Source organism: Oncorhynchus nerka, linkage group LG24 (assembly GCF_034236695.1).
Source record: "Oncorhynchus nerka isolate Pitt River linkage group LG24, Oner_Uvic_2.0, whole genome shotgun sequence".
In the NCBI taxonomy this organism is placed as follows: Eukaryota; Metazoa; Chordata; class Actinopteri; order Salmoniformes; family Salmonidae; genus Oncorhynchus; species Oncorhynchus nerka.
Genome location: NC_088419.1, coordinates 49,887,888 through 49,900,980, shown reverse-complemented (window position 1 = coordinate 49,900,980; position 13,093 = coordinate 49,887,888). Strand labels below are relative to the sequence as shown.

Genomic DNA, 13,093 nt, shown 5'->3' with positions numbered 1-13,093 from the left:
AGTAAGCTGTGATTATAAATGTGTAATTAACCATGTTCCCATCTGCTGCTGGCAGTGGGTGGCTGACGTCTAGCCTAATTTTATCACCAGATCATAAGTTCAGATGTTTTCTACACCGAAATGTGCAGAAGTTGCACGTCTAGCAGCACTCAGGTCTAGTTTTGAAAGAAACTGTGTGGGCTAACTGAGGATGTAAATGAATTTTTCCCCCCCGTGAATATGAATCCTTGTCATCTATAAACCGAGAGATTAACCAATGGGGGTTGGGGGAGGGATGGAACCATCTCCGATGACCATAATGAATCACGTGGATGGTGCTATGGAGACAGCCGCAGAGCAGTGGAAAGGCACGTTCTCCCATCATGCACTTTTCTAGACCAGCATCTCAAATATTCCATGGAGTTGGATTGGAGCAGCTGTTTCGCACACGCAGGAAGAGTTCGTTACACTTCTCCATTCCGATCAGATTGAAAACATGCAGAGGAACAGGAAACGTGCATGAGATATCCAACCTGGGATCTGTCCAGTGGCCACACAGCAGCTGTAACGTACTATTGTTTTAGGGAAGAGGTAGTGCTTTCAGATTTCTCCACCACTCCATTTCTGAATAACATTTAGGCCATTTTGAGGAAAAATTGGGATTGTTTTGCACACTGACATGGAATATTTCTGTCAACATACCACTATTAAAATAAATGAGATGGTTTCTCCATGAAGTAATTCAACACTGTGTATGCTGCCATCTTGTCTAGGCTAGTGTTAACCCGGGATCCTTCGGCCGTCCCTACCCTAAAACCTAACCCAGTGGTATTCAAAGTCGAGGTCATGATCTCGAAGGGTTGCGGGGGAACAAAAAAATTGAGAACAGATTGTATGAGACAACATACAACATGAGACTTTTTTTTTTGTTTTACTATTTTGAAAAAAGTATTTATTGGCTTCTTTTCATAAAATGTTTTTTTATTTTTATTTTTAACATGGGGTCAACAGAAATTCTGGTAGAAAACAAAATGGGGCCCTCGCTGAAAAAGTTTGAATAGCACTGCCCTAAACCCTCAACCATAATCCTTAACCGTTTTAAATGTCAACTTCAACAGGGGTGATGGCAGAGTTGGGAGGTCCCAAGGATTCCATTTAGACTTGTCCATCTTCTCTATTTCAAATATTCTTAATGACTGAGACAGGTGGGATTTAGGTATATATACACACAGTACCAGTCAAAAGTTTGGACACCTACTCATTCAAGGGATTTTCTTTATTTTAAAAATGTTTCTACATTGTAGAATAATAGTGAAGACATCAAAACTATGAAATAACACCTATGGAATCATGTAGTAACCAAAAAGTGTTAAACAAATCAAAATATATTTGAGATTTTTCCAAAGTAGCCACCCTTTACGCACTCTTGGCATTCTCTCAACCAGCTTCACCTGGAATGCTTTTCCAACAGTCTTGCAGGAGTTCCCACACATGCTGAACACTTGTTCGATGCTTTTCCTTCACTCTGCGGTCCAACTCATCCCAAATCATCTCAATTGGGGTGAGGTCAGGTGATTGTGGAGGCCAGGTCATCTGATGCAGCACTCCACTCTCCTTGGTCAAATAGCCCTTACACAGCCTGAAGGTGTGTTGGGTCATTGTCCTGTTGAAAAACAATTATAGTCCCACTAAGCGCAACCCAGATGGGATGGAGTATCGCTGTAGAATTCTTGGCCCAAGCAAGTCTCTTCTTATTGGTGTTCTTTAGTAGAGGTTTCTTTGCAGCATTTCTACCATGAAGGCCTGATTCACTCAGTCTCCTCTGAACAGTTGATGTTGAGATGTGTCTGTTACTTGACCTCTGTGAAGCATTTATTTGGCCTGCAATTTCTGATGCTGGTAATTCGAATGAACTAATCCTTTGCTTCAGAGGTAACTCTGGGTCTTCCTTTCCTGTGGCAGTCCTCATGAGAGCCAGTTTCATTATAGCAGTTTGGCGGTTTTTGCGACTGAACTCGAATAAACTTTTGTAATGGTGAGAGGTTAGCATGTCTTGGTGGTATGATATTTGTGGGTCTGTAACTTTCGCACTCATTATTCATGATTAATTAACTCAGAATTATCGTGGTAGCATCCACATGAATGTAGACATTTTTAGAAACATTCTATTATTAGACTCAAATGATAATACATTATTTACCATTAATTTCTACTGGGCACAAAATACACAACCAAAACAAACAGCAAATGCATCCACCAAGTTTGTACAGTCACAAGCTTAATGTAGTCATTGCAGTGCTAGGAATATGTGAACAAATACTTAACTTGTTTTTACTTTAATACACATGTGAATTTGTCCCAATACTTTTGGTCCCCTAAAAATCGGTTCACCCGATATGGATGAAAATACCCTCAAATTAAAGTGGAGTCTGCACTTTAACTTCACAGTCCTTGTATCATTTAAAATCCAAAGTGCTGGAGTACCGAGTCAGAACAACAACAATAATGTGTCACTGTCCAAATACTTTGAGCTCACATTCACACAGTTTATTAGGTACACCCATCTGGTACCGGGGTCGGACCCCCCTTTGCGTCCAGAACAGCTACAGATATGCTGTAACGTTCAAACATTGCTGAATAGGTATCAAGGGACCTAACGTGTGCCAGGAAAACATTCCCCACACGTTGACACCACGCAGGATGGGGCCATGGACTCAAGCCGCTTACTCCACTTCCTGACTTTTCCATTAGCATGACACAACAGGAACCCGGAATTCGTCAGACCAGGCAATGTTTTTCCCACTCCTCAATTGTTCAGTGTTGGTGATAGCGTGCCCACTGGAGCCTCTTCTTGTTTTTAACTGATAGGAGTGGAACCTCGTGTGGTTGTCTGCTGCAACAACCCATCGGTGACAAGGACAAACAAGTTATGCGTTCCAGGATGCTGTTCTGCACACCACTGTTGTACTGCGAGTTATTTGCCTGTGTGGCCCACCTGTTAGCTTGCATGATTCTTGCCACTCTCCATCGACCTCTCTCATCAACAAGCTGTTTTCGCCCACAGGACTGGATGTTTTTTGTTTGTTACACCATTCCCGGTAAACCGTAGACACCTGTGCATGAAAAGACCAGGAGGCCAGCCATTTCTGTGATACTGAAACTACTGCACCGGGCACTGACAATCATACCACGCTCAAAGTTCCTTAAGTCACTCGTTTTGCACACGTGAACGTTCAATCGAACAGTAACTGAATGCCTCGATGCCTGCTTTATATAGCAAGCCACAGCCACCTACGATCTGTAGGAGCAAACCATTTGTGTAAACTGGCCACTGAGTGTATATCAATGTAGAGCTAATGTAACCGTGATTGACCACACACTGCAGCACAGTAGGTGGCGGCATGTACCTTAAACGTTTGTTTGCGGACCGCCACCATAGAAGAAGAAAAAAAAATCTGTATTTTATTAACAGAACATTTTCTAAATTCAAAAAACGAACCACCTGCAACTGGACATACGCATTTCAGAAGATACGTGTTTGGCCAAATCGAGAATGAAGACACTATCGCCAAGTTAATATGGTTGGTCGAAAATACTCCGCGCTACGCCAAACAGTACCTATCCTGCCCTAATGGAGCGTCACATTAGCCCGCGTCACAATCTGCTAGCTAGGCTGGCTGCCAGGCAGGCAGCTAAAAGCTCACGCTAACAACAGGGGATACCTACAGTAGCTTTATAAATAATCCCGGATACAGTAAAAAAAAAAAAAAAAAAAATCTGCACCAGGCTAGATAGCAAATAAAACATAACGAACGTTAGCTAGTTACACTGGCACGCATGGATTCGAACAGTAACATTACTGATGCCCTCATAACATCAGTACAGTACTAGTATTGTAAACGAGGTACTGTAACGTTATTAACTGGCTAACAAAACAAACAGATGCACGCACTTGACACCTGAAATGTGGAAAACAACCACCTGGTCACAAGTAGGTCTAAACACGAGGCTAGTTCTACAGATGAACGTTGAATAGATCACGCTCGCCAGCAAACGTTACCTTCTTTTACTCCAGGCAGTTTGTTTTGATCGATGGGAAACTCAGCCATGTTGTCAGCGACGTGTCAAAGCCGTTCCCGTTGAATTATGCTTCCGCGATGTGCCGAAGGTTACCAGAGCAGAGTCTGACCGTCTGTTGTCATAAAAACCATTGGTGATTCCGGTACTAACATTACGGGTGTCCCTTTGATTCTTGTCGGCACTGTGGCTATCCAGTCAGATTTGGTGAGCGAGCCTCCCGTCTTCCTCCGTTCTGCAGCTGTGGGTTTGATTAGCGAGCTAGCTAGCTGAGGGAAGGAAGAAATGAAAAGAGTCCAGCTACGGATAGCAGGCGGGCCAAATCATTCACGGTTAAATATGTAAGGGATGAAAGAGAGTATATGGGAGATATTGCGTTCGCTCAACATACACACACACACACACACACACAATTACACAAGCATAACCACTATTACATCCCTGGCTGTATATCAGGAGTAAAAGTCATGCGGCACGGTACGGGCAAAACGTAAGTCTATCACAGTTATTACAACATGCCCCCCAAAACGATAGGTTATAACCACCATTATTTAACATGAAAAATGTGCCAATTGACAGGAAACCGGGTGGCATATGCTCCAAATTGTTATGGTTTGAAGGGAACAATTACATTTGGTCATGGCTGATAATTGAACGTATTTTTTTAACATTTATTTAACTAAGCAAACGTTTTAAGAACGCATTCTTATTTACAATCACGGCCTGCTCATTGTGGGATGGGGGCTGGGATTCAAAATAAAAGTATAGGACAAGACAGACACCACAACACTACATAACGATAGACCTAAGACGACAACATACCATGGCAGCAACGCATGACAACACAGCAAAGGTAGCAACACAACATGACAACATCGTAGAAACACGACATGGCAGCAGCACAACACGGTAGCAGCACAAAATATGGTACACACTTTATTGGGCCCAGACAACAGCACAAAGGGCAAGAAGGTAGAGACAACAATATATCACGTGAAGCAGCCACAACTGCCAGTAAGAGTGTCCATAATTTAGTATTTGAATGAAGCGATCGAGATAGAACTGTCCCGTTTGAGTGTTTCCTTGCAGCTCGTTCCAGTCGCTAGCTGCAGCGAACTGAAAAGAGAAGCAACCCGGGGATGTGTGTGCTTTGGGGACCTTTGACAGAATGTGACTGGCAGAACGGGTGTTGTATGTGGATTATGAGGGCTGCTGTAGGTATCTCATATAGTGGAAGTGAGACCTAAGAGGGTTTTATAAATAAACATCAACCAGTTGGTCTTGCGACAGGAATACAGAGATTACCAGTTTACAGAGAAGCTCCAGACAAGGGAGGATGAGTGGCCCAGACCGATGCGTGCGTGGACAACAATTTAGGCTACAAGTGTAGGCATAATAACAATCGCATAATGTTATTGTTTGTGGGGTTGTCTGTTTTGCATGTTATTTTCGCATTAATACGTGTTTCACAACAGTTTGCAAACAATGTAAAAAATAATACAAATCATTGAGTTAATAAAGCTGCATACAAATATGGTCTCTCTTTTGTTGTTGCTTAGGACAGCTTTATGTAGGTCCTAACAGTTTGTGGGCACCGTTTGTCACCATTATAGTGCAGTTAATGTATTGTTTAGTGTTGTGTAGTGGCTTTGCTGGAATGCATATAAAAACATTTTTGGGGAGTTTGCCCCACCAAGATGTACATACTAAAATTGCCACTGCGTAGGCAACTTGTCAATAAGACTAGGGGAAGATAAGCTTTCCCTAAAGTAACGTAAGCAACGTCTGAAGTGTTGGTCCCATGTTTCATGAGCTGAAATAAAAGATCCCAGAAATGTTGCATACGCACAAAAAGCTTATTTCTCTCAAATGTTTGTTTACATCCCTGTTAGTGAGCATTTCTCCTTTGCCAAGATAATCCATCCACCTGACAGATGTGGCACATCAAGAAGCTGATTCAACTATAATCATTACACAGGTGTGCCTTGTGCTGGGGACGATAAAAGGTCACTGTTGCAGTTTTGTCACATAACACAATGCCACAGATGTCTCAAGTTTTTAGGGTGCGTGCAATTGGAAATCTGACTGCAGGAGCGTCCACCAGAGCTGTTGCCAGATAATTGAATGTTCAGTTCTCTACCATAAGCCGCCTTGGTAGAATTTGGCAGTACGTCCAACCGGCTTCACAACCGCAGACCACATGTAACCACGTCAGCGTCTTTTGCAGGATCGTCTGAGACCAGCCACCCTGACAGCTGTTGAATCTGTGGGTTTGCACAACCGCCTCAATGAAAGCTCATCTGCAGCCATTAGGGTTCAGAGGTGGAAACTTTCAGTGGGAATTAACGGGAATATATGGGAATTAAATTAAATATATGCAAATTAATATTAATACCATTTTAAATTTGGATGTTTTTTTGCATTGGATATATTTACAAATGGTAATATGGACATCAGACTCTGAGGCCTCATCTTCACTGTCCGTGCAATGGCTACTGCTCTAGGTTTCAGGAGTTTAAGGCTGCTTACCACTTTCTCCCAAAATACCAGGAGGATCCTCTTGATGGGGCTGTCCATATCGGCAGACTGTGATATGGCTATTTCTTTGAGAGACTCCTTCCCCTCCAGGAGAAACATGATGACAACACCACCCAAACGGGTGTTGCTGGGCAGCGTCAATGTGGTGCTCTTTTTCTTCTCACTTTACTTGGTGAGGTAGATTGCTGCTATAACTTGATGACCCTTCACATACCTAACCATTTCCTTGGCTCTCTTGTAGAGTGTATCCATTGTTTTCAGTGCCATGATGTCCTTGAAGAGGATATTCAATGCATGAGCAGCACTGCCAATGGGTGTGATGTGAGGGTAGGACTCCTATATTTTAGACCAAGCAGCCTTAATGTTCACAACATTGTCTGTCACCAGTGCAAATAACTTCTGTGGTCCAAGGTCCTTGATGCCTGCCTTCAGCTCATCTGCAATGTAGAGACCGGTGTGTCTGTTGTCCCTTGTGTCTGTGCTCTTGTAGAAAACTGGTTGAGGGGTGGAGATGATGTAGTTAATTATTCCTTGCCCATGAACATTCGACCACCCATCAGAGATGATTGCAAAACAGTCTGCTTTCTCTATGATTTGCTTGACCTTCACTCGAACTCTGCATCCAGCAAATTAGTAGATAAAGCATGTCTGGTTGGAGGGGTGCATGCTGGGCAAAGAACATTCAGAAATCTCTTCCAATACACATTGCCTGTGAGCATCAGATGTGAACCAGTTGCATACACAGCTCGAGCAAGACATCCATCAGCATTTTTCTGACTACATTCCTCCATTGAGTCAAAAAAACTTCTGATTCCAGGAGGACCATGAGCTGTTGCTATCGATAAGGTGTCTGATTCATAATTTTCACCTCAAATAGAAGTACAGGGAATTTTGACAGAGGTTGCTTGTTGTGAGCGCTGAGGGAACTTTATGCACTTGGCCAGATGATTCTGCATCTTTGTTGCATTCTTCACATATGATTTGCCACATTATTTGCAAATGTACACAGTGTTTTCTTCTACATTAGCTGCAGTGAAATGTCTCCACACATCAGATGGTGCCCGTGGCATTTTCCTCTAAAGATTATAACAAAATGTGTACAAAAAAAAACAAATACAATTCCAATTCCATGTACAGATAAATAGTTAAGCAGTTGGATTAAACAACTCCTTTGTAAGATACATTTTTTAAATGAAACATGTATGGAAACAGGTTAATTAACAATCCTCAGTTAGCAGGCTCAAGCAAGATAAAACCCACATGGTAGCAAAAACTAACCAACAGAAATTGTTAACAAGTTAGAAATGATTTCAACACACTTTGCTGTAGGCTACTATTTACTAATTAACAAAATAATCACGTATGTCATAACAAATATATTCACCCCACCCAGTATTGTAATCAGAACTTACCAGAAAGCATGTAGTCCTTGGCTCAGACAGTGTAGTAGTGTGGGCTCAATAGCATCTCATTAGTGTGCAAGATCTTGGGAATCAGCTGTACGTGTGATGGAAGAGTACACTGCACATGTGATAGAAGACTGCACTGTGCATACAGAGGGTTGCAATTCCATTGTATTGGGGATAGTTTAACCAAAATGTGCCACAAGACCTAGAATTGCCTTATGTGTATCCCACAAAAAAGGTTCACTGTTATAAGCTCACTTTTTTTGATGAAGTTAAGCAAAATTCCCCAAATTCCCAGGCTTAACTTCCCATGCAAAATTTCTGGAACATTTCCGGAAATTCCCAGAAAGTTTCCGATCCTTTGCAACCCTAGCCGCCATCACCTTCATCTGCCGCCATCACCTCATGTTCCAGCATGATATTGCACGGCTCCATGTCACAAGGACCTGTACACAATTCCTGGAAGCTGAAAATGATTCCATGGCCTGCATACTCACCTGACATGTCACCCATCAAGCATGTTTGGGATGCTCTGGATTGACGTGTATGACAGCATGTTCCAGTTTATGCCAATATCCAGCAACTTCGCACAGCCATTGAAGATGAGTGGGACAACAATCCACAGGCCGCAGTCAACAGCCTGATCAACTCTATGCGAAGGAGATGTGTCGCGCTGCATGAGGCAAATGGAGGTCACACCAGATACTGATTGGTTTTCTGATCCATGCCCCGACATTTTTTTAAAGGTATCTGTGACCAACAGACGCATACAGTGGCAAGAAAAAGTATGTGAACCATTTGGAAATACCTGGATTTCTGCATAAATTGGTCATAAAATTTCATCTGACCTTCATCTAGGTCACAATAGACAAACACAGTCTGCTTAAACTACTAATACAAACAATTTATACGTTTTCATGTTTTTATTGAACACACCGTATAAACATTCACAGTGCAGGGTGGAAAAGGTATGTGAACCCTTGGATTTAATAACTGGCTGACCCTCCTTTGGCAGCAATAACCTCAACCATATGTTTTCTGTAGTTGCAGATCAGACCTGCACAACGGTCAGGAGGAATTTTGGACCATTCCTCTTTACAAAACTATTTCAGTTCAGCCATATTCTTAGGATGTCTGGTGTAAACTTCTCTCTTGAGGTCATGCCACAGCATCTCAATCGGGTTGAGGTCAGGACTCTTACTGGGCCACTCCAGAAGGTGTATTTTCTTCTGTTGGAGCCATTCTGTTGTTGATTTTACTTCTGTGTTTTGGGTCGTTGTCCTGTTGCATCACCCAACTTCTGTAGAGCTTCAATTGGCGGACAGATAGCCTAACATTCTGCTGCAAAATGTCTTAATAAACTCGATTTCATTTTTTGTCGATGATAGCAAGCTGTCCAGGCCCCGAGGCAGCAAAGCAGGTCCAAACCATGCTGCTCCTTCCACCAAACTTTACCGTTTAGATGTTTTGATATTGGTGTGCTGTACCTTTTTTTCTCCACACATAGTGTTGTGTGTTCCTTCCAAACAACTCAACTGTAGTTTATCTGTTCACGGAATATTTTGCCAGTAGTGCTGTGGAACATCCAGGTGCACTTTTGCAAACTTCAGACGTGCAGCAAAGTTTTTTTTGGACAGCAGTGGCTTCTTCCGTGGTGTCCTCCCATGAACACCTTTCTTGTTTACTGCTTTACGTATCGTAGAGACGTCAACAGAGATAGCATGTTCCAGAGAATTCTGTATGTCATTAGCTGACACTCTAGGATTCTTCTTAACCTCACTGAACATTCTGCACTGTGCTCTTGCAGTCATCTTTGCAGGACGGCCACTCCTAGGGAGAGTTGCAACAGTGCTGAACTTTCTCCATTTATAGACAATTTGTCTCACCATGGACTGATGAACATCAAGGCTTTTAGAGATACTTTTGTAACCCTTTCCAGCTTTATGCAAGTCAACAATTCTTAATCTTAGGTCTTCTGAGATCTCTTTTGTTCGAGGCATGGTTCACATCAGGCAATACTACTTGTGAATAGCAAACCCAAAATTTATAGGGCAAGGCAGCACTAACCAACATCTCCAATCTCATCTCATTGATTGGACTCCAGGTTAGCTGACTCCTGACTCCCAGCGTCATCCGGGTTAGGGAGGTTTTGGCCGGTAGGGAAATCCTTGTCTCATCACGCACCAGCGACTCCTGTGGCGGGCCGGGCGCAGTGCACGCTAACCAAGGTTGCCCGATGCACGGTGTTTCCTCCGACACATTGGTGCGATGCACGGTGTTTCCTCCGACACATTGGTGCGGCTGGCTTCCGGGTTTGATGCGCGCTGTGTTAAGAAGCAGTGCGGCTTGGTTGGGTTGTGTATCGGAGAACGCATGACTTTCAACCTTCGTCTCTCCCGAGCCCATACGGGAGTTGTAGCGATGAGACAAGATAGTAGCTACTAAACAATTGGATACCACGAAATTGGGGAGAAAAAGGGGTAAAATTCAAACAAAACAAGAAATACAAAAAAAAGAAAGAACAAAAACGAATTATTTAGGCTATATAATTATTATAATAAGCATTTCAACAACAAATCAACAACAGCACTTCAACAACATGCCTATAAATGTCACATTTAGGAGGTATATAATGATATAATGACATAAAAAAATATTGCTTAGAAATATATAATGAAATGGATGTTTCGAAGTCTATAGCCTATGAATTCACTTGTATTAACAAGGGTTTGGCCAGTCTTTGATTTCAGGATCCTGCATGCCTAGTTTGCTAATTTCGACTACATTCCTTAGATTCCTATGCCTTAATCACAGCCAACACAAATATACTTTGAAACCAACAATATCATGGAATAGAATAAATTAAAAGATTATAGTTTCCCAAATGAAAAAAAGTTACATGTATTTAGGCCTAACTGATGATATGAGGCTGCTGTGTTAAAAAAAAACAAATGTTTTTTTCTTGAATTCATTGATGATCAGATACTTCAGTTGTAACTGGTTCGGTTGCGCTCAATTTTTACAGTTGATAGACAACTTTAGGCCTGTTCCAAACTTAGACAATCCTCTTTTTTTAACAAAAGAATATAGATCAAAACATCTCGGGAGCTACAACACTTCGCTCCAGCACGCACTCATTCATTGTCATCCTCCACTGTGGTATTACAAAATATTCTGCTCGTCTCCAGTAATGTAAAATTACACACATTACATCAATTAAATGAGTTTATAAAATCTATATATGTTTTTTCAGACCAAAAATAAAATGTTAGATTCATGCAGTGCTTTTATTATTATGGAGATCTTTCCACACCTACCCTTGTCTGCGGTGGTCTGCGAATCCACAACCTTCTGGCTACTTTGCCATGTAATGCTTACAAAGTGAAGAACAGTTTGTAAAACTGCATATCTAAGAATCTGGTCTGTCCTCAGAGTGAGAGTAAAATGTTAGGCATGTTCTCTGCTATCCACTTTGTTTTAATTATTATTTTGGGTATAGGAGAAGGTCAAGTTTTTCTTTTTCAAGCGTTCAGGGAGGGTCTGGTAAAACATATTTTACTTTCAGAGAGGTACGATTTTCTCAAGGTATCCCTCATTATAAAAAACGTCCAGTCCCTTCGTCTTTGTCATTCCATGATCTGTTTCACCTGTCTTTGTGCTTGTCTCCACCCCCCTCGAGGTGTCGCCCATCTTCCCCATTATCCCCAGTGTACTTATCAAATCAAATTGTATTAGTCACATGCTCTGAATACAACAGGTGTAGACCTTACAGTGAAATGCTTACTTACGAGCCCCTAACCAACAATGCAGTTTAAAAAAATATGAAAAAGAAATAAAAGTAACAAGTAATTAAAGAACAGCAGTAAAATAACAATAGCGAGACTATATACAGGGGGTACCGATACAGGATCAATGTGCGTGGGCACCAGTTAGTTGAGGTAATATGTACATGTAGGTAGAGTTATTAAAGTGACTATGCATAGATGATAACAACAGAGTAGCAGCAGAGTAAAAGAGGAAGAGGGTGTTCAGCAGTCTTATGGCTTGGGGGTAGAAGCTGTTTAGAAGCCTCTTGGACCTAGACCTGGTGCTCCGGTACCACTTGCCATGCGGTAGCATAGAGAACAGTCTATGACTAGGGTGGCTGGAGTCTTTGACACTTTTTCCTCTGACACTGCCTGGTATAGAGGTCCTGGATGGCAGGGAGCTTGGCCCCAGTGATGTACTGGGCCGTTCGCACTACCTTCTGTAGTGCCTTGCAGTCGGAGGCCGAGCAGTTGCCATACCAGGCAGTGATGCAACCAATGGTGCAGCTGTAGATCCTTTAGAGGATCTGAGAACCCATGCCAAATCTTTTCAGTCTCCTGAGGGGGAATAGGTTTTGTCGTGCCCTCTTCACAACTGTCTTGGTGTGCTTGGACCATGTTAGTTTGTTGGTGATGTGGACACCAAGGAACTTGAAGCTCTCAACCTGCTCCACTGCAGCTCCGTCGATGAGAATGGGGGCATGCTCGATCCTCTTTTTCCTGTGGTCCCTAATCATCTCCTTTATCTTGATCATGTTAAGGGAGAGGTTGTTATCCTGGCACCACACAGCCAGGTCTCTGACCTCCTCCCTATAGGCTGTCTTGTCGTTGTCGGTGATCAGGTAGGTAGATCACTGTTGTGTCGTCGGCAAACTTAATGATGGTGTTGGAGTCGTGCCTGGCCATGCAGTCATGAGTGAACAGGGAGTACAGGAGGGGGCTGAGCATGCACCCCTGAGGGGGCCCTGTGTTGAGGATCAGCGTGGCAGATGTGTTGTTACCTACCCTTACCACCTGAGGGCAGCCCATCAGGAAGTCCGGGATCCAGTTGCAAAGGGAGGTGTTTAGTCCTAGGGTCCTTAGCTTATTGATGAGCTTTGAGGGCACTATGGTGTTGAACGCTGAGCTGTAGTCAATGAATAGCATTCTCACATAGGTGTTCCTTTTGTCCAGGTGGGAAAGGGCAGTGTGGAGTGCAATAGAGATTGCATCATCTGTGGATCTGTTGGGGCGGAGTGGGTCTAGGGTTTCTGGGGTAATGGTGTTGTTGTGAGCCATGACCAGCCT

At 42.7% G+C, this 13,093-nt stretch overlaps 1 protein-coding gene across 3 annotated transcripts in view; it reads right to left on the bottom strand.

Moving 5' to 3' along the window:
- LOC115108075 (coiled-coil domain-containing protein 50-like) overlaps positions 1 to 4,374 on the bottom strand; it is a 33,994-nt gene extending 29,620 nt beyond the window's left edge. The window contains exon 1 of one of the 3 annotated variants that reach the window (XM_029632018.2): positions 4,040 to 4,374. In XM_029632018.2, coding sequence (XP_029487878.1) covers positions 4,040 to 4,088 — 49 coding nt within the window. In that variant the 5' untranslated portion in view covers positions 4,089 to 4,374. The remainder of the gene's footprint in view (positions 1 to 4,039) is intronic. The other 2 variants (XM_029632017.2, XM_029632019.2) reach the window with 2 other exon arrangements.
- Positions 4,375 to 13,093: the final 8,719 nt, after the last annotated feature.